Source organism: Stegodyphus dumicola, chromosome 10, assembly GCF_044657685.1.
Source record: "Stegodyphus dumicola isolate Sdum_Otavi_A_Nest chromosome 10, ASM4465768v1".
NCBI classification, from domain to species: domain Eukaryota; kingdom Metazoa; phylum Arthropoda; class Arachnida; order Araneae; family Eresidae; genus Stegodyphus; species Stegodyphus dumicola.
The window spans coordinates 185,627,020-185,652,887 of NC_140777.1; the positions used below are offsets into that span (position 1 = coordinate 185,627,020).

General features: G+C 31.0%; 1 protein-coding gene across 4 annotated transcripts in view; it reads left to right on the forward strand.

The window, feature by feature from the left end:
* Positions 1 to 3,058: 3,058 nt before the first annotated feature.
* Positions 3,059 to 25,868, forward strand: part of BHD (folliculin) — a 77,396-nt gene continuing 54,586 nt past the window's right edge. For all 4 annotated transcript variants that reach the window (XR_015043657.1, XM_085825996.1, XM_085825995.1 and 1 more), the window contains exons 1-3: positions 3,059 to 3,203; positions 13,072 to 13,308; positions 18,340 to 18,486. Coding sequence is in view for 3 of the 4 variants with exons in the window: in XM_085825996.1 (XP_085682122.1) it covers positions 13,072 to 13,308; positions 18,340 to 18,486 (384 nt within the window). In the remaining variant the exon portion in view is untranslated. The remainder of the gene's footprint in view (positions 3,204 to 13,071; positions 13,309 to 18,339; positions 18,487 to 25,868) is intronic.

The following is a 25,868-nucleotide window of genomic DNA, read 5'->3' on the forward strand; positions in this document are numbered from 1 at the left end:
AATTTTTCAGCGAAGACGATTTGGCTTTTACTTTCACTTTCATCGCTTTTCTATAAAAGTATTCCACGTTTTCTATTCAGAACCGTGCGGGCTATCCAAGGGGCAGCATGCTTTTTCTCTTTCTCTATCTCATCTGGACCCAGGAACATTCTTCTAGAAAGAGCTTCTGTGAAGACAAGTTTCTTTCCACTTTTTAATGTCTCACAGAATAGAAATCATTCTTCTGTTTAGGGGAAAATGTTTCCCTTTTGAAAAGCTAGGACCCCTCGTTTTAATTTCATCAGCAACCGTTTATCAGGTTCTAGCGAAATTGGATGATCCATCCATGAATCAGAATTTCCCATCCGTGGTTTGGATGCAACAATATTTCAACATAGTTTAAGAAAAATCCTATTTGAAAGGAGATGTCATGATATTGAAAGACACCTCAAACCATACCGTTGACGACGTGTGAGACACAAACCATGACATAAATTTCAGTTTCTATGACAGCTAACACGCTTGAGCTTTAAAAATGTATGAAAGAAGTTATTTTTAATCCATTTCAGCGATTGAGTGGGCTGGGAAAAAAAGGCCCTTTCCATGACAGCTAACACGCTTGAGCTTTAAAAATATATGAAGAAATTTGTTTTTAATCCATTTCAGCGATTGAGTGGACTGGGAAACATTTTCTTAGAGCTCAGGGGAAAAAAAGCTCTTTCCATGAGAACTAACACTCTTGAGGTTTAAAAATGTATGAAAGAATTTGTTTTTAATTCATTTCAGCTATTGAGTGGGCTGGGGAAAAAAAAGGCCCTTTTCATGAGAGCTAACATGCTTGAGCTTTAAAAATATAGGAACGAATTAATTTTTAATCCATTTCAGCGATTGAGTGGGCTGGGAAACATTTTCTTAGAGCTCAGGGAAAAAAAGGTTCTTTCCATGACAGCTAACACGCTTGAGCTTTAAAAATGTATGAAAGAATTTTTTTTAATCCATTTCAGCGATTGAGTGGGCTGGGAAACATTTTCTTAGAGCTCAGGGAATGTGTGTCTAGGTTGAATGCACAGCACACACCGATGGGAAGTCGAAACTCGAGTGGTTTAAAAATAAATATACGAAATTTGGTTCATCGAGCTGACTAGGAAAAATTCTCAGAGCTCTGGAAATAATTCTGAGTTCAATCATGGGACATGAGAACACAAATGTATTACAATCATCATGTCATCATTGTTTACGAAAGCCAAAAAAATTCCTCATGAAAAAACATCTTTTTTTCGTGGTTGTGGGATGGAATAGAGATGTTGCATCTTGAACAACCCACACTGATCTGAACAGAAACATGAAATGTTTTTATAGATATAAGAAATGAATTGAAAGTGAAAGTAAAAATGAAATTGTATTGGCTGGAAATATTTCTTGGCTGTTGAATGGGAAAAATATTTCCAAAGCTGAAAAAAAAAAAAAAAAAAAAAAAAAAAAAAAGAAACTCTTCCTTTTTTTTCTATTAAATTGATGTCTTCACTTTGTTTACTTTGGAATGGAGAAACCCAAAGACCATGACTCATCCTTTCTTAAACATATAATTCCTAGAATGAGTCATGGTCTATTTTTAGAAACAGTGAGACAACATTCCCACACAAAAGGGGGGTAGGGTTAATTTTTATCATGTCTAGAAAACATGATAAAAATTAACAAAAAGTTTTTTTTTTACATCTCATAATTTTTTTTTGAGCTCTGAAAATTTTTTCCCAGTCGGCAACCAAGTGAAAACTTTCCAATCGGCTTTTACTTTCACTTTCAACTCTTTTCTATAAAAGTATTCCACGTTTTCTGTTCAGAACCGTGCGGGCTCTCCATAGTGCAACATGCTTTTTCTCTCTCTCTACCTCATCTGCATCTAGGATGTTTTTCCTTCTTCAAGAAGTGGAATTCTTTGGGAATACCTTACAATTTCACGAGCTAGCTGTTTCTTATATTTCGAGGAGATTTCAATGAAATTGTTTATAGATGTCACCTATTGCAGATGGGGAAAAAGTCTATACTGGATCGCTGGAGACATCTCACCCAGATTGGTCACGTTATATTTTTTCCCACACCTAAATAAATTGGACATGAGCCATCCTTTTGTTTTCTCATCCAACAAAGATAGACACTGCAGACCGTTTTGGGTTTTCACTCTTCGCGAAACGAGACGAGCCGCAGCGACACTTTGCGTTTTCTATGAGCGCAATAATGGATCACGTGAGCAGCCATTTTGTTTCCCATCTCACCCAGATAGGTCATGTTGTATTTTGTTTCATACACCTAGCCAATTTTGGACATGAGCCATCCTTTTTTTTTTTTTTTTTTTTCTCTCGAACCAAGATGGACTCTGGAGACAATTTTGTTTCTCAACGGAAAAGTAAATTTTCTGAATGGGTGCCGGTGTTCGAATACTTTTGTGACCGACTGTACGCTGACTTCTATTTTCCAGGTGAAAGTAGTCGATATTTCAGCGACATCAAAATTTAAAAAGTGGAAGTAGGGTTTGTTTTGGTTTGGTTTGGTTTACTTCATTATGCAAAGCATACTAGGGCTATCTGCCTGAGGGATGCATTCGTGACCGCACTACCAGTGTTCAGCTACTTTACCGCTCGGCCGCTGGTTGGCGGAAGTAGGGTTTCGAGATGAGCATTTCTTGATATATGAATTAACCAGCTGCTGAAGACGGGGATTAGTGTTTTTTAGTATTGGTGTAGTCTAATTTTAGCTTTATTGAAGCTATGTTGCTCCAATAAAGCTATAAAATATTTAAGAGCTAATTTGCTTCAATAGAGCTATATATATATTTAATAAAGTGTTTAAAAGACAAGTATTTTTCTTTTAATAGCTGAAGGTAGTTTGAATATGATTGATGTCTGAAGAGGAAGATGTTTTAGATTGTATCCATTTTGATTAAAAATAAAATTTTAATAATACCCGGAGGATATAAAAGAAAAAAAAAAAGAACTAGATCCTTGGAAGATGTATTATTATACATACAGATCGATCATTTTAAGGTCATAAGATTGTATATTGTAGATCACCTGATTTTGAAGTGTCGTTATTTTGCTTTCTTTTATTGGCAACGATAAACATTGTTTTCTAATCGCTGAGGAGCGCGTGTAATTTATTATAATATTGGAGATGTATTTTCGATATGTATATTTACTCTTTTGTTTCTGTGTCTAGAAGTTGAGATCGTAAGTACTTTGGAATTTTTTTCGTATGACTGAAAGCCTGTTTTATGTTCTGATATATTATATCCAAATTTCAAAGATATCGTATGGAAATTGTTTAATTCACATATACATTTGAATCCCAAAGCCAAAGTTGGTATTTTCTTCCTAGAAGAGCTATTAATTTCGTTTTAGCATTTTGCGTTGGTTAGCTATAAAAGTCTGATTCACTTTTGTTGCCTCCAAATATTAGAGTCGTGCATTATATTTAAAGAAATTAAGTAGTGAGGAATCTTCATGAACGTAGAATGTCTCACAAAAATGATCGGCCACTATACAGTGTCTCACAAAAGTGATGGAACACTTGTGCTTTACAAAATGAAGCTGTAGTAAAATAAATTAAAAAAACACGTAAAAATGTTTTGTGGATGTGTTTCATACTTAAATTTAGTAACAATTATTACATAACATACATTTTCTCAAAATATTAATTTAATAAAAATACAATTGTTTAGAACGAAGCAAAAAATGGCTCACATAAGTGATGGGACACTTACTTTCCCATCAAATATTTATTCAAAAATTTTAGTTTTTAAAAGGTTTTAATATTTTGTGGGATTTCCTTTTACTTTTGAAACATGATTTAATCTTCTTGGGATGGATTCGACTAATTTTTTTTTTTGTGATTTCTGGAATGATTTTACCCCATTCTTCTTGAAGCACCGATTTTAGTTGTTGTTTTGAAGAAATGGTGTGTTTGCGAATTCTTGATTCCAATTCTTGTCAAATATTCTCTATGGCATTTAAGTCTGCAGATTGTGGTGGTGTTTTTATTATTTCAGAACAGTTATACAGCAACCAGAGTCTAATGTTCAAAGCAGTGTGCTTGGGGTTATTGTCCTGGTAGAATTTAAAATCGTTATTAAGGTTCAATTTTCGTGCTGAAGATTTCAAATTTTGATTTAAAATGTCAATATACTTGTACTGATACATTATAGTGTCAATAAAAACAAGATTACCAACTCCAGCGGACGACATACACCTCCATACCATAACTCCTCCTCCACCATGTTTTACTGTTGCCACCAAATTCTGTTTGCGAAATTCTTCCCTGGGTTTTCTCCACACCAAGATTCTACCGTCAGAACCAAATATATTAAATTTACTCTCATCAGCAAATATAACTTCATTCCAGTAATCAGAATTCTTATTTATGTTGGATTTTGCGAAAGTCAGTCTGAGTTTTCTATTCTTTTCACTTACGAAGAATTTTTTCCTGGCTGCTCTACCATGATATCCAGCAATTCGAATTGCTCTTCTAATAGTCTCAGGATTAACAATTACTCTATATAATGCTTGCAAATCAGCAGCAACTTTAGGAGCACTCATTCTTGGATTTTTTTAATATTTCAAACAATAATTTGCTTTATTCCATTGGATAGCTTAGATGGTCGGCCAGGTCTTCTTTTATCCTGAATCATATGATTCTTTTTATATCATTTAATGATATTAAAAACTGTTGAATGACTCAAGTTAACTGTTTCAGCAGTTTCTCTAATAGATTTTCCACGTTCAACATGCAAATTAATAACTAATCTTCGAATTTCAGGCAAAGTTTCTTTTCGTTCAGCATTTATGGCTGCACAGAGCTAAAAAACACAAAAATTCCAAAAAAAAACTGGAGAGAAATACTGCAGACAATTTTATAAATTATTGCCAATTGCTTTTGAGTAAAAATAAAAACCCCCAAAAATATTTTTATTGTAGTACGTAGTAGTATCTAATGGTGTCCCATCACTTATGTGAGCCATTTTTTGCTCCGTTCTAAACAATTGTATTTTTATTAAATTAATATTTTGGGAAAATGTATGGTTTGTAATACAGTCAAAAGTCGTTAATCCGGACTCATCGGGACTTCGGCGATTCCGGATTATCGATTTTTCCAGATTATAGATCATCAGTTTAAATCTGGTAAGATGACATGCAGAAGTTACAAAATTAAAAATATGAAACCGTAATTTATGAAATAAAGAACAATTATGATCTAAAAGGTATCAAAATTTACAAAAAGAAAAAGCTTAATATTTATTTGTTTACTTTATTAAACATTTCTTTCAATGTAAGTTGTTTCGTTTTTTATGTGATAATACTTTCTCTTTAATTCTATTATACAGACATAATTTCTTGTTTAGTTACAAAGTTCCGCTGTTCAAGTCCTATAATTCCTGTGTTGAGAATACCGACTAATTTTTCAATCGAAATTTTTCCGTTTTCAATAACCTCTGTGTCTCTTTCTTTACTATCCAAAGTGAATTATAATGACGAGGAACTTGTTTTAAATCATATCAAAGCCGGAGTACATCGAGATGAAATACTACATTTAGTAAGGAATTATAAGCCAAATAAAATAAAAACATCTGCCCTGAAGATAAGGATAGTGCTGACAGATCAACTTCCAATTCATTCACAGCGTTCCTCCTGCCGAGCAGCGTGAAATTGATAAACAGATTTCGAAACATGCTTTCGCTTTAGATCCTTTGCATATTAGCAAATATATATAGGAAATTCTATTTAATATAATCGAAAGTTCAAGCTCACTTTTATAAAATTGCACTAACAGACTGCAAAAAATAATAAGCTGGATCCAATTCGAAGATTAAGGAACAACGCAATCTGCAACATTAACTGAATTAGATAATTTTAGTTTAGCTTATACCGTCCATTATACATTAAATGCATATGCGTAAACGTTTTATGCGCATGCGCACACGCATATTCGCAGCCGTAAACGCCTATGCAACACATGCGCAGAAAGTTTGTAGCTTTGAGGTCTGAATTAACGACTTTTGACTGTAATTGTTACTAAATTTAAGTATGAAACACACCCACAAAAATTTTTACATGTTTTTTTTTTTTAAATTTATTTTATTACAGTTTCCTTTTGTAAAGCACAAGTGTCCCATCACTTTTGTGAGACACTGTATATTTTTTTAAGCAGTAGGAGAAAAGGCTTTAAATAAAGTAATAAAGAATATTTTTTCTTTGAATGCATATTTTCTTAGCTCTTTCTCTGTACTAAATAAATTTGAAAAAATTAAATAGTAAATTTTAAAAATAGCGTTTTAGACTGAAATGGTAAAAAAAAAAAAAAAAAATTCTACAAGATTAATCGGACGTTTGCATAATTTCTAATTAAAACCGTCTGCAATAAAAAGTGAAATTTTATGGATAAAGAAGCTAGACAAAAATCTAAAAATTGTTTGCATTTAATAATTTGAATTTTCATTTTAGAAAATGTTCGTTATTTTGATATTTTCTTACAATGGCTCGGTCACGAAAGAAAACTTCGTTAGAAACCCGCAGTGATTTGCATCAAAAGAAAGGGAAATCGGAACTACTCTGATATGCGCCCTCAGATTCCACGCTGCCATATTGCTATCTAAATTTTTTGTCTACATTTCGAACTTCAAGCCTAAAATGTCTCCAAAAACGCGGTTTTCATGAATGCAGAAACCACGTTTTGAACACACAATTTAAGCTAAAAATCCGAAACAAAAACAAAAAATTTAGATGGCAAAACCGTTAAGTTTCTAACCAAAATTATTTGACAAAAGTCCATGAACGTAGCAATATGTCTTAACTTAAAAAAAAACATCTACGAATGGCACAATTTAGGCAACAAACGAATCTACGAACTACGCACACCTCACTTTAATAAATTAACATAACAGTAAATTTCAAAGAATACCATGTATACAGCTTTCTGTTTCAACTTTAAAAAACATCTACGAATTGCACAATTTAGACGGTACGCACTAATCAACAAGATAACTAAAATAAATTTCAAACAATTAAAAAAAAAAAAAAAAAAAAAAAAACAATAACGACAGAAATTCATACTAAAAAAACAATGAACATAACATTCTACAAAATAAGAATAAAATAAAATGCACTTACCATGAATTAATGCCTTTTTCTAACAGTAGAAATACCAATTTAATACCGGCTTTAACATGCCGCCACGTAATCACTACCGTATTTATATGACAGCTAGACACACTATCCAGAAAATTCATACTATGGTTCACAAATAGATAAAATAACAAATAATCACAAATCCCTACTTCTATCATGCACAGCCACTAAAAATAATCTCTCAGACCCTCTTTCCACACCTTCAAATACCAGTGCCCCTCAACAGAATGGCCACGACGATATTTCCTTTTGCCGAACTTCAATTCAATAACTTCCACCATTTTATCTTTCCCCTCTAGCTTCTCAGACACAGAGCATGACGCGAACCAATGAACTCCAGCGAAAGATTTTTCAACGTCAACAGGGTTGCCATACAACACACAATCGTGCCAAAAACCAGCGCAGAACACATATCGTCACATTTGGTGAAATTAGGGCATATATCAGAGTTGTACCGGGAAATCTATTAAAAATATTGGTTATGTATTTAAGTAATTTTACAGTTTTTTATATTATTAAATGTTATAAGATACAGAATTGGACTCAAAACGAAAGAAAACTGTTTTAACTTATCTGATGTAATGAAATACTTTATTCTAAGGAATACTGAAAAGACTCCAAGACTGAATGCTCCTAAACTTGTTGCAAAACTTTGTAAATTATATGAAAAATGTGTAAATCCATAAACTGTAAGAAGAGTAATGCTATCTGTATGAGTACGAAGAAAAAAATTTTATGTTGGTAAAAAAAAACAAAAACTTCAACCCACTTTCACAAAATTGATGAAACAAAAGACGCCCAACTGCTGGAAAAAAGTGTTTGCTGATAAAAGCAAATTTAACATCTTTGGCTCAGATGGACGAGTGCTGTTGTGGAGAAAATCCAAAGAAGAATTTAGGAAACAAAACGTAGTAGCAAGTGTTAAACATGATGAAGGAGGATTTATGGTGTGGGGATCTGTGGCACATTCCATTGTTGGTAATATAGAGTTTGTAGATGGTATTATGGATTTGGCATCGTCAGCACAAAAACTTAATATACAGGATAGTTAAGACACAATAACGCGCCGAACAAATACCAATTCAGAAGTCAAACAACAAAAATCAGCGTTATACCTACAAAATTTTCACAGGACTAGTTTCGATGGTTTTACCGAACCATCATCTTCAGCTGCAAAACCGCAAATGAAAAAGATAGGAAATAATGATTAGATAAGATAAGAAAGCCTGGACAAGAATAAGCAAGTGGCGCCATCTGTTGGCGAAACCAGAACTAAAACATAATTTCTCTAAAAGCCGAAGGCAAATTTGGATTGGAATTAGGATCGTTAACTAGAACAGAAAGATTTTTATGAATGTGAAATGCCTCTAGAAAATCCAGTTCTCCAATGGAAGATGTTTTTTGAATAATTTTGGCAGCAGAAAAATTGAAAGTGTGATTTTCGGACCAACAATGTCGAGCAACAGAAGACTTCTGTGTTTCCTTTTTTCTAACATATGCCTCATGTTCTTTGACGCGAAATTTTAAGGCTCTCTTAGTTTGGCCAATGTAAATTAAACCACACTGGCAAGGAATCCTATAAATACCCCAGGAATTCATATCCGGAATGGGGTCCTTGAGTATAGAAGTTGGAATTTTATTGATGGGAGAATAAACAACCCGAAAGTTAAATTTCTGCAAAATATGTGCAATTTTATAGCTAATTGATGGAAAGAAGGGAATGACAACAGAATTTTTATAATCTCCTAAAATAAGAGTGTGGCTTTTAGTGTGTTGAGATGAGAATTTTTTAATTGCTTGATTAATAATGTTGGGTGAAAAGCCCCTGTCAATAGCTATTGCTTTTAAATAATTTAGTTCTTCATCAAGGGCTAGTTTGGAGGAGCAAACTTGAAGAGCACGGAAAACATAGGAATAAAATGAAGCTAACTTTTGTTTAGTCGGATGACATGATTTAAAGTGTGGTGGAAGGCAAACAGATGAAGGTTTACGGTAAACTGTAGTACTGAAGTTGGATGTGTTACGTGTGACCAGAATGTCGAGAAACGGAAGAGAATTGCAAGTCTCAAGTTCAAAAGTGAACTGAATAGCAGGATCAATAGAATTCATTGTTGAAAGAACTTTATTTAAATCATCTTTATTACCTTCAAACAGGGTAAAAGTATCGTCTACGTAGCGGAACCATGCCGGGAAGTTTAAAGTTTCAAACAATTTTGATTCATAATAATGCATGTAGATATCAGCCAGGATGGGACTGAGGGGGCTTCCCATGGCTAATCCCTCAGTTTGCTTGTAATATTTATTTTGGAAAACAAAATGTGTTTGTTTCAAACAGAGTTGAGTGAGAGAAATTAGCTCATCAATTTCGATGCAAGAGAAATGAAATTCGCGAAGTCTGGTTTCTAGACATCTTAATGCACCCTCCACTGGGACATTGGTGAATAATGATTTTACATCAAAAGAAACCATGAGTAAATTACTAGGAGAAATGTTTTTAACCTTTTTTAAAAACTCTATTGAATTTTTTATGGTGTAAATGTTATTGTCTAATAGAGTGGAAAATCTAGAAACTAAATATTTAGCTAAAGGATACGAGGCAGTACCTAAATTTGATACAATAGGGCGGAAAGGAATACCACTTTTATGAATTTTGGGAAGAGCATTTAATCTGGCACAATTCGCAACAGATGGGATAAGCGAATGTTTTAAGTTGCTTGAAATGATTTGCGAAGATTTGATCGCAGTTTTTATTTTGGATAAGTCCGAAGGTGAAGGATCTTTAGGGATCGGATTATATGGTCCTTCGTTTAAGAGTTAAGTGACACCATTGATGTAAGTGTTCTTATCCATGACGACTATCTGGCCACCTTTGTCGGCCTTTGAAATGATAATATCCGGGTTAGAATGAATTTCGCGAATTGTAGCTCTTTCTCTCGCAGTTAGATTTGATTTCAAAGGTTTATTATTGAATTTCACATTATGAGCGATAAGATGCCTAATGATTTCTTTCTGTGAATCTGATACTTTACTGAACTTGAAAGCCTTTTCGATAGGAGCCAAAATCTTTGGAATCGAGGGTTTACAGGTTTGTGAGAAGTTTCTAAAATATAATATAATAATCCAAAAATCACACTTTCAATTTTTCTGCTGCCAAAATTATTCAAAAAACATCTTCCATTGGAGAACTGGATTTTCTAGAGGCGTTTCACATTCATAAAAATCTTTCTGTTCTAGTTAACGATCCTAATTCCAATCCAAATTTGCCTTCGGCTTTTAGAGAAATTATGTTTTAGTTCTGGTTTCGCCAACAGATGGCGCCACTTGCTTATTCTTGTCCAGGCTTTCTTATCTTATCTAATCATTATTTCCTATCTTGTTCATTTGCGGCTTTGCAGCTGAAGATGATGGTTCGGTAAAACCATCGAAACTAGTCCTGTGAAAATTTTGTAGGTATAACGCTGATTTTTGTTGTTTGACTTCTGAATTGGTATACAGGATAGTTTCAAATTCTACCAGGACATTGATACTGCACAGTATTAGACTGGCTGTTATATAAGTTTCCAGAAGTAATTAAGGCACCACCCCAATTGCCAGATCTTTGAATTTATTTGTCAGGAACTACGATTCAAAAATTTTAAAATAGACCATATCCTCGCAGCAGGAACTGAAAGCAGTGATTCAAGAGGAGTGGCATAAAATAAATCCAAAAATAACCAAAAGAACTTGTGGAGTCAATGCCCAAAAAGATTAAATGAAGCGATCAAGTGTAAAGGTGTAATCTACACTTTTTACACACTTACATCTTTACATTAACATTGCATGCATCTTCAAGCATGGATATTTTATGTGGGAGGTTTCTTTACATTTCTTACTGGTATTATGTCAGTAGCATAGCTATGAAAAGACGTCACAATGTCTAACGGTAATTTTCGTTAAATGGCTTTGAATGTCTATCACTTTTCAAATCCTGTTTAGAGTTCCCCATGAAAAAAAATCCCTTTGGGTGTGATATAAAATCTGAAAGATTTCAGGTTTATTTATTTTTATATTTGAAGTTATTTCGAATCATGTTATGTACTAAAATATATGCTATTAATGAATCTGTAGGTGGTTTTTAGTGAAATGTTTAATTCTTTATAGTCTTTTGTGATTAGTGAGAAATGTAGTAACTTGTTAAAGTATGTAATAAACTTTAATATTTATCCTGAAGAGTCAATGTATACAATAAGAAAAAGACTTTAAGAATTACAAGAATAAAAGAAGAGTATGGTGTGCTTCCAAGAAATATATAAATAATCGAAAAGGTTTTGAAAAAGGAAATTGATCGTTTTGTAGTTTCTTCTTTAGGAGTATGTATAAGAAACTATAACAGCATTCCACATTTTTATAAAAGTTTTAAGCTTTTTTAAAGGATTTTTAGGAGTATTGTGTTATTTCGTAACATTGTTAAAATGTATTTGAACTACATAAATTTTTAACTTCAGTGTTAAAACATTTTAACTTATATATTATTTAAATATGCATTACTCATTGCTAAATAAATGCTTGTTTCATTTAGTAGTGTTTGGATGAATTCTTTAGTGGACACTAAGAGTAGTTTTCACATTATAATCATTCTTGGTAAAAGTATATTTACCTTGGTGAAACTTGGCGATTTTCGGCGGTACATGGATACCGAGTTTGTGCAATTCTTTGACTTGTTATTTTGGCTTGTGTAGCCAAAGTAATTACATTCTTTGGCTTAATACATTCTACATTAATAAAATATGTTCTTTGAGTTGTTATTTTGGCTCGCCGCTACACAACGCCAAAATAACAAGACAAAGAATTTCACAAACAACTTGGTTTCCATGTGCACATTGACCTATTTTCACTTTAAAAAAAAATCCCAGAATTGCTCAAAAATGGCATTGCACATTCCCTTGACTTTATCCTCGTACATATTGAATTATATTCACTTAAAAAGTCAAAGGAGCAGCCAACAAAAAATATATAATCTCAATTAACTACATTTTAAACCAAACAATGAAATAACATAAAAAAGGAAATTCATCTTTGCACTACACATGAACTATCCACTTACCTTATTTACGAATTAATACATCTTCAGTCAAACAAAATTCCTTAACAGCATCCAAAAACTTCCTAAAATTATCTGAACTGGAATTTGTATACTGCCGTTGCCACATAAATTCACAAAATAATAGTAAAAAATATCGTCCGTAGAGACGTTTGACTGTACGCATTTCTGACGTTCAACCATACGCATTTCCTTCCTACAGACAGGACACCTAATAATGGCTACTAAGTAAACCTTCATTTACACACAAGTCAAGTAATGTTCTTTTCCCTTTCTTTTCAAATTGATCTTACTACATTCAGCCATTTTATCGTCTAAACCACAAAGCAAGCAATATACTTCCTAACCAACACACATACACCACAAGCCTTTACGAATTTACTGCAATCTTGCAACCGATTACATCATAATAGGGTTTCATAACATTCAACTACTCAGGCTACCATAAATGAAATAACAACATGGCGATAAATGAAACAACTTCATGATAATACGAGGGGTACCCTTCTCTCTAACCAAATTCTTTAGTGAACACTAGAGTAGTTTTTGCATTATAACTATTCTTTGCTGAGTGTCTATTGAGAATGGGAGTATATATAAATTGAAATCATCACATTTTTCCCCCCTCATAACAATCATTATCTCAAAATAAAATTTAAAAAAATTATTTAATGTCTTCTCTACAAACATTTTACTCATTTCTAAAATAAAAGCTATTGTTTAGTGATAGAAAATATAAAAAAAATATATAATCATAAAGAAATATAAATATTTGATTCATAAAAGACTAAATAAAGAAATATAAATATTTTATTCAACATTTTATATCCTTTCTAGATGAATGCTGTAATAGCAGTATGTAACTTTTGTGAATTACATGGACCAAGTGTACTCTTCTGTACACAAGCTTTTCATGATAGTGAAGAAGAACAATGGACTCAAGTGAAGGCAGTAGAAAGTTTTAAATCTGATGTGTCACCAAAAGCATGGTATGGTCCATCCTTCTTTTCTCAACGGGCATCTGCTGGAAGCTCAGAAACTGGTCTACCACCTTTAAAGTCAGACAGCTGTGAGGTTAGTATTGATAAAACAGTATATTAAATATATTTTTTTTAAATACCAGAAAAAATGTAGAATTTTGCATTTCAATATTGACTCTTAGTTGCACACATGCATGTATAAAGTAAAGAATATGCAAGATAAAACTAACCTTAGCTTATAATAGCTCCTTAATTCTCTTTTTAATGCCTTGTACATAGTAAACAAAGTATTGTAATTGTGAAAAGTTTCAAATATCAGATTTCAACAGAAATATTCATTTTTACCATTCTTGAATGCATTTTGATGATTTTTTGCATGACATATGAATGTACAATACATATTAAAGGACTCTATTCCTAAACAGATTGTAAAATAGATTTTTTGTTATGTCTATGCATACGTACGTATCTCGCATTACTCAATGACATCAAAAATTGCATATTTTCAATACAATCGAGTTATGCAATATGTCATTTTCAAATTGGTTTAAGGGATTAGTCAGTGAAGTTAGAATCATTTGAAAAAATAGATTTAAATAAGCATAGAAACAATGTGTTTGTGTGGTGTTTGTTCACAACAGTTTTAATTAGTTATTATCCTTTATATCCTAAGAATAATGATATGGTGGTAAGAAATTTTCTAAATTGCATGATTTCAAAGTTAAACTGCCATATGATTTTTATATAATAATTATGAAGCATCTACTTATGTATTGGAAAATGTACTTTGACTAACAGTAATGTTAAATTTTTGAAATAGCTTGCATACAGTACACCAATGGTAATTTTTTTAGCTTGGTGACCAAAAAATGTTTCCAAGCTGTTAAAAAGCATTAAGAAACAAGTTTTAAATATTAAAATTAAAAATGCAAGTTAAAATGCATGACTTAAACAGTAAAATTTAAAATGCTAGTTTAGAATACATGTTTTAAGCTTCAAGTTTATGTTTAAGGATAGGGTACTTTTCTGTTTTGGTGAGTTTTTTAATTGTAAACAATTTGTAGATATAAGTTGGTATTATAAATTGCGTTTATTATTACAAAGAATCTTTTTCATTCTTAGTCCTTTGCACTCGAACTTTTTTCGCCTAAAGCTTTCAGCAACTCTGACTTTTTTTTGCTGTATCTGGATATGTAATGTGTAATTTATTTGAAGGTAAAATTTGCATATAGTATTTAAAAGGCAAGATATTTTTAATGTTATTTTATTATTATCATAATGTGAATATTTTGTAAATGAAAATTTTAATTTTAAATTATAACGCTATCTAAATTTTCTGATATTTTTTCATTACTTTAACTAGAATTAATGTAATGCAATACTTTTTTTTTTCACTGGTAGAATAATGTTCCTGTCATCAGAATCACTTTCATATTCATCATCATTGCTATTTTGAAACAATGCTTCTTCCTATTTTGAAACATTTTTTGCCATGGTGAATAGTATGTTTTTTGTTTTTATCCACCAAACAAATGACTAGATACTGAAATCAATGAAACATTAAATAACATGCAACTAAAATTTAACTGTAAATTACAATCATGTGATCTTCAGTGCAGCATATTTTTAATGTGCCTGCAGAGCTGAATATAGACCTAATAAGGCCATAAGCTATTTGAGATATGATGCCTTTTATAAGTCCGTTAAAGTAAATCGTAATACTATATATTATATTTTAGTTTTTGTGGGGGAGGGGCTCAAGAGAGTGTAGGCCGTAAGTTATAGCTTGTATATAAATTCTGCACCGTGTGCCTGAGAGGCACATTTTGAGTACAATGGCAAACTTTGATAGTACCTGTGAGGAGTATTTTGAGTGCAAAGGGTTAATTACTAAAAAAACATAAGCTGAAATTAACGAGGGCATTAAATGGGAGACATAAATTTACAAATATCCACTAGCCTGGCAGAAAACGTTTTGGCCTTTGGATCTAGGTGATGCCATACGAGTTCTACTAAGTGGTAGTCATAATGTTAAAGTGCCTCTTTGACATTTGTTCCGAAATTTATGGCTGACCTCAAAACATTCGATAGATTGGGTATGATAATCAATGACTGGGTCAATAAAATTAAATGAGTGATTAATTGTGAAGTGATCATATCGTGCAGTTTTCAAATCAGATGATTTGTAACCTTTCCAGTAGTCTGAGAATATTGTTGTTCCATCTGCTATATTATTCTGCATTATGTCTATTAAAGTCATAGCTGAGTGATCTGAAATAGGGATTAGGAAGCATTATCTTCTTTCTCGATAAGAGCCTCCTGGAGGTAATACATGACCTACATTATGTTTCCTTTCTGTGAACAAACTCTCAATGATTTTTCTCAGTATGACCAATTTTAGTCTTAGGATGAGACATCCAAGAACTGCAACAAACATCTTGGAGATAATTCTTCCAGTCCACCGCCATGCTGTGATTTAACCCTTTTTGTCTCAATAGGCACATACGTCCCAGAGATTAGATTTCATGCTTTATTGGGTAAATATAATCCACTTTTAAATGGGATTTTACATTTGCAGTGCTTTTAAGAAATTAGTGAACAACTATGGGACTAAGAAACCTGGCTATACTTTAGATTGCAGATGGCATACTTATGTTTTGAGCACGCCAATTACTCAAGTTTCGATTTGTCTATTTTTTTTTTTTTTTAATTTCACAGTAAGTACAATCAAATTTAAGGCATACATAGTATCAAATAGTTGTTATTGTTCTTATTAAGTAGTAATTTAACATTTTTAATGTCAGATTTAAGAAATTTTGAATAAATTCTTTTTGTGGGATGTATCATCCCAATCGTATTTAACAGTGCGGTTAATATGTCCCATCAGTGATAAAAATTACTACATGTATTATGTTTGTATTTATGAAACAAAACAGTGTACACAGCGATATGTTTTAACTTAGAAAAAAGCATGTATAAATGGCACAATCTAGGCAACGAACGAATCTACGAGCTACGCACCCCTCGCTTTAATAAATTAAGATAACAAAAATAAATTTCAACGAATACCATGTATACAGCATTCTGTTTCAACTTTAAAAAACATCTACGAATTGCACGATTTAGACGGTACGCACTAATCAACAAGATAACTAAAATAAATTTCAAACAATTCAAAAAAAAAAAAAAAAAAAAAAAACAATAACAACAGAAATTCATACTAAAAAAACAATGAACATAACATTCTACAAAATAAGAATAAAATAAAATGCACTTACCATGAATTAATGCCTTTTTCAAACAGTAGAAATGCCAATTTCATACCGCCTTTAACATGCCGCCACATAATCACTAGCGTATTTATATGACAGCCAGACACACTATCCAGAAAATTCATACTATGGTTCACAAATAAATAAAATAACAAATAATCACAAATCCCTACTTCTATCATGCACAGCCACTAAACATAATCTCTCAGACCCTCTTTCCACACCTCCAAATACCCACTGCTCCTCAACAGGATGGCCACAATGATATTTCCTTTTGCCGAACTTCAATTCAACAACTTCCACCATTTTATCTTTGCCCCCCCCTATCTTCTTAGACACAGACGCGAACCAACAAACCAACAAGCATGACGCAAACGAGCTCCAGTGAAAGATTTTTCAGTGTCAACAGGGTTGCCATACAACACGCAATAGCACCAAAAATCTGCGCAGAACGCATATCACCACATTTGGTGAAATTAGGGCGTATATCAGAGTTATACTGAAATTTATATATATATATATAAACTAGTGCATGTGACAGAGTTTACATTTTGTAATATTCACATTATATATTACTGTAAATTCTAGTATTGTTTTCTGAGAAAGAGTAATATCCTTTACGATTGGGACATATTGCCGCAGGAGATTTCCAGGAAACAAGAAAAGTTAAAAACTTTAAACTCATATAACCCTTTAGTATATCAACATTACATTAAGCTACTTTTCATAGTTAAATTTTAATCATGCAAAAATCCGGTTGAAAGGCTTAATTGAAGCTGCCATTCGCAAAAATCAATGAAAATCAGCTTTTTGCACCACAAATAAATAGTTAGACTGGAGAGAAACGGAATGCGCAAGTTCTCAAACCTTATTTGAACACACTCTTTCTTTATGGATAAGACCTTTCTTTACCTTACCACTTGTTCGTGCTCAGTAAATCCCAAATTTTCAAATTCATTGCAGTAAAATAAAAAGAAAAACTAAATATACAAACCAATGAACTTGAAACAAATGAACAATGGAGAAGTGATTTGACAAATGGTTTGGTTCCCAGATGCAGATGAATAGTTAAAAAATTTCAATTAATTAAATTTTCAAATGTTAAGAATAGCAATTTTTGTTGTTGTTGTTGCTTTATTATGCACCTGCCACATTTTTCGGTGCATGGCAGGTGATAATCTGTTTCTCATCCTCTGCCATGCCATTTGTATTCCTCACTTTTAAACTATCATAATAACTGGAAAGTACCAGATTCTAATAACTAGAAATTAAAAAATACCTGATAAAGTACATGGCAACATGCTTTAAGCATGGTATGAAAAGTAAGAAAATTACCCATGCTTTAAGCAGTAATATTAAAAATATGAATTTAGAATACATGTTGTAAGCAATAAAATTGAAAATACACATTTAGAATACATGTGTAAATTAACATTTTTTAAAAACAAAGTGAGATAGAGAAAGAAAGTAAATCTGTTTTCTGATCGTGTGTTGGCAAGAAGCTTTTTACCTGCCTCCACGTACTATCTGTTGTATTTGTATGGATTCCTGTACCTGAATCAACAAAATTCAAGCTATTATTTACCTTTCAATGCTTAAAAACCTTCCCTTGTTTAAGAAGTGCACATCTGCATATCACTAACCATTTGTTTCTCATTAAAGCAGAAATGTGCCAATTAACTTTTGTCACCAAGGATTCCACAACATAATAGTACCAATTTTTCTCGTAGTTGAATATAATTTTTTATCTTTTTGTGTAATTAGGTTTTATTATTATATAGTAAAAATTTATTCTTTAACAAAAAAATTGTTTCTTTCCAAGAGTTGTGCATTAAAATATTAAAATATCTTAGGGTTGCACCTCTATGACAAGTAAAAAACGTGGATATATAAGTAACGATCATGAATCTCGAGTGAGTTATGTCAGCAGTCAGTATCCGTTGCATCCTGACGTTTTCAGTGCCGTTCGACAAGCCTGCGTTCGAAGTCTTAGCTGTGAAGTAAGTGAGATGTAATACTTACCTCAACTGATAAATTTATACTTTTTATCTGTAGTATTTTGTATCATATTTGATGATTACAGAAAAGGTCTTTATTGTCATAAATAATATTGTTGAATGACATCTAGATCAATGGTCTTAAAATGTATGTAGGCACGATGGAAAAAACAGCTGATACGCCAGTTTTTTCGTTGGCAAAATAAAAATTTTTTATCTAAAATATAAACTAAATTAAAATTTTTTTTTATTATATATTTATTAAAGCGTATATAAACAATTATAATTATGCAGGAAAACAATTCAAATTTATATTTATTTTCTATTTGAAATTAAGAATTTGGTGCCTGCAAGACATTTTTGTTGATTACAAATTTGTAATTACAAATTATAAACACTTTGACAACTAAATATTAATATTTTAGACACTTATTTCAAATAACTCTAATATGTTTAATTAATCATTAAATTACATTAGGCAAATTATGAAAATTTTCCAGGTTGAACAAAACTGGAGAATAAATGATGAAAATTTAGTTTCTCTTACTTATTAAATTCTTCGACTTATAAATTAAAATACATATGTTTGTATGCAAATAACTATAAACTTTTTTATTTCGTACCACAGTGTGACTCTTGATAGCATTTCGATTCTCATAGAATTTGCAGCCTTGAAGAAAAATGACTAGAAATTATGTTCATTATGGACTATAAATGCTCATTGATCAATTGAAATCTTTTCCTAATAATTTTCGACTTTGAAAGAAAGGTTTCACATATAAATGTGTTCCCAAATAAATAGTTTTGCACAGTTATTCTTATTCCTAGTGCAAAAATTCAAGGTGTTTTTTTTTTTTTTTTTTTTCAAGTATGAATAAATTTAATCAAATCTATATCTTTAAATCTTTATAAGATTTATATCTCATTGTAAATCAGTTAGCACAGTTTATAAATTTTCTTGTATGTTATTCATCTTTCTTTTAATACTAATGAAAATAGCATAAAATAAGACTTCAAATAATTAAAATTTTGAAATCTTTGCAGCACCATTTTTGCAACAAGTATGTAATACGAAGTTGTTTGTCTTATGTTTTCCACTGGTCTGTTTCTTCCATTTTAACCATAGTGTATCTATTATTGGAAAAGTTAAACAACTAGAATCAGCATAATGTTTGTAAGTTTTGCAGAATTAGTTTCAGTAGTTTAAATATAGAGCCATCTTCTTCCGCTGCCGTAGGGAAAATGAACTAGATAGATATGGTGGCAAGATCAGAATGACTGGACAGAAGTCAAGCTACTGACACCATCTGTTGATGAAACAAGAAAACTATAACATGATTACCTTAAAGCTGAGGCTAAAAGTGGATTGGAATTAGGGTTGTTAACTAGAACTACCTCTAGAAATACCTCTCTTCTTTTTGTCTAAGACTGGGAAAATTTTATACACTTTGTATTAGCATAACATGGAACTAAATTGTTGATTAGATGTAAGATCATAAGAATCATAAAATCATAAGAAAGATGAAGATTTGGTAATAGGAGCTGAAACTACAAAAGTAGGGGAAGAACTTTCAGAAAAAATAAGTTTTATCTTCATGTTAGAAGTTACTTCTGTTGAGTATGTGATTACATACTACATTCAGGGTTCATACGGTCCTTAAGAGTCTTTAAAAGTCCTTAGATTTTTTTTGGAATCAATTTTTTGTCCTTAAAAGTCCTTAATTTTGGCCAAAATCCGAAGAAGGTCCTTAATTTTAAGCATCTGAAGTTCCTGTCCATTTTTATGACCGACGATTTTGAGGAATATTTTTAGCGATTCACTGCTGTATATATGGCTATCTTTTAAATGGGTTCATGAGTTATAATTTGTTTCTATTTCTAATATAAATGATGGGATACTCGAGTTTCTAAGCAAGAAGTGAAACATAAGCATTTTGAAATTCATTTTTTCTAGTAAAGAGCTCTTAAACAACTTTTCGCTTTTGGGTATGTGAATTCTTTTATTAAACAGTTCTAAATTTGGCGACTTTTCAACATTTTGGCGATTTTAAGATTAGTTTCTATAGAAACTTTTTAATTCTGAGATCTGAGAATTTTTCGAAGAATTTTTTTAAAACATCGTAACATTGATAAATTTCATTAAAATAATGGTAATATATTGAAATTATATTTAAAAAATAACATTAAAATAAAATATTTTTATTTTTGTTGTATTATAAAGTTTCGTTTTGGCAACTTATTATACAATATAAAAAAAAAAGGTATAATGCTATAAAGCACAATTTACGAAACATCTCTTAGCAAAAGCAAAATTAGCTATGTAATTAATTAAAAATGTGTCTTGTTTTTAATTTTTTCATAGTAAGAGTTTTTCACACGTAATTGTCTCAGAATATCCAAAATTCTCAAAATGTGCATCAGTTTTCTATATAAAATTAATTTTATACTTTTCCCTCCTATTTTTTTTCAAAATATTTCTGACTTTTTGCTGTTGCAGAAATGGTAGGAGTAATTTTTCTTTAGGATTTTAGACATTGCAGCTTGGAAAGTTTAGAAGAATTTGAAGGCAAGATTTATAGACCCACGATTCTAGAAGATTCGAGAAATATGTGACAAAATAAAAAATGTTCTCCATGGTATCAACACGTAATGGATGTATTTTACAGAAAGTTTGCAATGAATTTCTTAATTTTGGGAGAACAATCAAAACATAATATTTGAATGTTTTACTTCTGCTACTAAAATCTTAACATGTTTATCTTCAATTTATTTTCTCTACTTTTCACTAGAGAGAAGCATGGAAAGTATCAAAAATGCTTCTGATCTTATCACATGGGCAGGCATTATAGAAAGGGATTTTTTAATTAATAAAGAATTTGAAAACTTACAATTTAAAACATTCATCTAATATTTCTTGATGCATCATATACATAGGCATTTTCCCACCTGATGCAATCTCTGTGGATCCAAAATTCTGCTGCTTAGTGCTTTTCTAAATTCTGCTTCTAGTGCCTGCTCTAAATTCTAAAAGTATTGCCATTTCTAGATTTTGTTGTTCGGTGTGTCACTAAATTCTAGAAATTCTGCCACATCAGCTCTGTAACTGGCCTTTACTATATCTATTTCATATTGCTTATGAATGTTCATATTATTAAAGAAATAAAATTAGCTGCTTTTTCTGTACATTCTAAATGCATTTAGTATTTTTTAGAATAACAGAACTTTTTAATTAAATTCTAAAATGAAAAGGAAACGTGTTGAAGAAAGAAACTGAATACATAAAGGAAATTATTCTTCAAAGATATGTGCTGTTATTATTATGTAAATTACCCAATTGTTTATGATTTCAACCTTTACTATAATTTCCCATTTTTATTTCCTCATGTGATAGTTATTGAGCCAGATTAAATTAAAATTAAATTGTATAATCTTTGACCACTAGTCCACATTATTAGTTTGAATTTAACTGTTCTTGTTTAATTACGTCACCGTGAGCTGTAATTGATTTTGTTAGCATCAGAACATACCTTTATGTTCTAAGTTCTTTAAGAAGTTTTAATAAGAGGTTTATTTAAACCTTTGTCTGATATTGTTAATTTCAGACATAGCGATAATATGCTTCATGTCAGTCGGGAGTTTTGGACTATTTTGGTCTGTCGGGGGTTTTGGACTATCAATTAAACCCTCATAGGTTGATAAGTTAGGAGATAAAGCACGCAGGAACTAGTGAAAGCATTGGTTTGCATATTGAGACAAATCTCTAATTGTTAGAAAAGATGCTTAAAAGAGAAGGAAATCGATATAAACTAGCCAAAATGTCTGAGGAGGCTTCAAATTAAAATGCCGGATAAATATTTTGTTGACTGTTGTTACAAAAAATAAATGTTTTGTAGCTCTTAATGTGTAATCTTGATATCGTTTAAGAATCTGTGTCATAAATTACATGTATTTTAAACTGTGAAATTTTATTAGATTTTGATTTTAATAGGGCTTTTTTAACAAATATTGTTAAAAAGTAAAATTTAATACAGTCAAAAGTCTTTAATCCGGACTCGTCTAGACGTCGGCGATTCTGGATTATCGGTTTTTACCGGATTATAGATCATCAATTTAAATATGGTAAGATGGCATGCAGAAATTATAAAATTAAAAAAATGAAACAGTAATTTATGAAATAAAAAGCAATTATGATCCAAAGGGTATAAAATTTACAAAAAAAAAAAAGCTTAATATTTATTTGTTTACTTTATTAAACATTTCTTTCAATGCGCGCATGCGTAAAGCATACATTACGTATAGTCAAAATGAGAAAATTGCAACCAGAAAACTATTTGATGTGTATTCGTGATATTTATAATGACGAGGAACTTGATTTAAATCATATCAAAGACAAAGTACATGGAGATAAAATACTACATTTAGTAAGGAATTATAAGCCGAATAAAATAAAAACATCTGCCCTGAAGATAAGGATAGTGCTGACAAATCAACTTCCAATTCATTCACGGCGTTCCTCCCGCTGAGCAGCGTGAAATTGATAAACAGATTTCGGAAAGGTTAGAGAAACAAGGGATATGCCTTTATCCATTTTTTGCAGCAATTCCACTTTTTGTTTGATGGACATTGAAACATGCTTTTGCTTTCTAAATCCTTTGGCTGCTCCACAATCGGAAATTCTTTTTGCCATAATCGAAAGTTCAAGCTTACTTTTATAAAATTGCTCTAACAGTCTGCAAAAAATAATAAGCCGGATCCAATTAGAAGATTAAGCAACAAGACAATCTGCAGCATTAACTGAAATAGATAATTTTAGCTTAGCTTATACCGTCGGTTATGTATTAAACGCGCATGCGTTAATGTATTAAGAGCATGAGTAAAGGCATATGTGCATGCGTAAAAGAACGCATGCGCAGAAAGTTTGTAGCTTTGAGGTCCGGATTATAGATCATTCTGGATTATGGACGTCCAAATTAAAGACTTTTTACTGTAGTGGTCATGTAAATCCATAATGACTAAGGTTATCCAACTACCTAATTTAATTATTTATAACTAACTGCTTACCCTTAAAAATTATCTTTACATATTAAAGCGAGTTATTGCCTTTCATTAATACTCACTGTGGTCACAAGATAAAATGTTAAAATTCAAGTAAAACATATTCTATGCATCTACTGGGACTTAAAATAATACAAAACATTTTATCACCTCTAGTGCTTAAATGGCTTATTGGAACCTTAAAGTATATTAACTGGGTTACAACCTCTGGAACTGTACACAAAGCTATGACACTAACTGCATGAAACAGAGCCTGACTAACTTTCAACACTTGCCAACCTTGCCTACATCAGGCCTTTCAGGTTTGTTCTAATCAGCAGGTCTCTCTCTAGACAAGCAGCTGCGGTGACAACATTCAGTCTTGTTATGAATCATGCTGATTATGATCTTACTTCTCATTTTAACCTATGCAGTTTGACATAAAATCTACCTACTTATTTACTAAACTTCTAGACTGACCAAGTATGTGACAAAATGAGAAATAAAAAAAATCAACATAAAGCTAACTGTTAGTAAAACGTAAATGTCACTTATCTTCTTTCATATATGACCAACTATTAAAAGTGTAAAATATTTAATGCTACGTGATAAATTGCATAAAGTTTTTTTTATTCTCAAACTTATTAACAATTATATTAATTAATTCGTGTTTAGTAATAATGCATACTACTTGGGGATCTATTTTATTTTTAGGAGGATGGTATTACAAAAGTGAAATTCAGGCATAGATAATATCTTCAATTGAATTTATTCAGTTCCCATTTGCTCATAGGTACTTAATTTTTTTCATAAATGGTCCTTAAAAGTACTTAATTAACGTGTGCAGAAATGTATAAGAACCCTGTACATAAATTTCCAGTCAACCATGAAGTGATTTTGCATGCTAAAGTTGCTGATGTTTCTGCTCTAGCAAATGCATCTTTTTCTGATATAAATTTAAACAAACACGTATAAAAGTAAAAAAGCAAATTTAAAGCCAAAATTTAAAAAAAAAAAAAAAAAAAATATTGATAATTTTAAAAAATGTGCAAACATATAAAAAATTTAATTCTCGAACTAATCTACAATATCATTTAAATTCAGAAGCATAAGCAAATCAAGTGCAAAACCAATCCATGAAAATAAATTCACTAATTTAGTAAATTAAAATTAATCCAAACAATTTTTTTAAAAATGCATAAGTGAATGATTGTTGAGTAGGCAGGAGACAGACTTATCAAGGGGAAGTTGCCACCAAACCTAACTCTCCAATCATTCAATCTTCTTCTAATTTTCCATACTTTAGCCAGTATTTAGTTAAGTTTTGATATACCAATTGAAATAAAGCCCACTAAACTTTTAATATTTTCTTTCATTAAATATAACTTTTAATTAACTTCCTTAAGGAATTTTTGGGAAATTTCTGGGAATTTTTTTAGAGGTTTTTTAAGGACTTCGTTTAAAAAAAAATTTGGAAAATTTTTAGACATTTTTAATTTTATTTTAAAACTTTAATTTTAAAACATTTCTGTTTTACTTAATTACTTTAGTTTGCAATTTTCACACAAAAAATTTTTTCACTTAATGTTATTTACAATATTTACACAATTTTTTAACAGAACACACATTGCACATTACAAACAGTTTACATTTTTTAATTCACAATACCACTTAACTTTATTTTACTTCAAGCAAACTTACTCTCTTGATTGGCTCGGCTACTTACCTCCCTAAATAATTGGTAATTACATACCTTTAGGATTTTTAATTTAATTTTTCTTGATATATTTTTATATATTTTAATATTAATGTTTGCAAAAAATTTTTAATATAACAAAGATAGCAGCTTGACACTCAACTTTACCTACATAAGCGCCATCTATATAAGTTGAAGAACACACTTACTTCTCTTTAAAAACACTTTTGCAGATAACAACACTCATATAGTAGGTAAGTTAGAATTAAAACTTACTATTTACTTGCTTTAAGTATTTTTTAAAATTTTTTATGTAGTATTTAAGTATTTTCTAAATATGAAATTATATTTTTAAGTATATAATTTTTTTTTAATTGTGAATTAGTTCTTTTTGTTTCTTATTGGTTTATATGGATTATGTCTAGTTCTTTTTTAGTTTCTTTTTATTGATATGCATATTCGTGTTGGGGAGGTTTCTGTAGGCAAGGGCTTCTAAAATACATTGGTTTCTAGATTATTTTTTATTTTTTATAAAAAAAAAAATTTAATTTAATTTTTTAAAAAAAGTTTAATTTAATACTTGACTTTACTTGCTTGTTTCTCAAAAGACTTCATTAGTATTTTTCTTTTAGAATAATTCTTAAATGCTAATTTC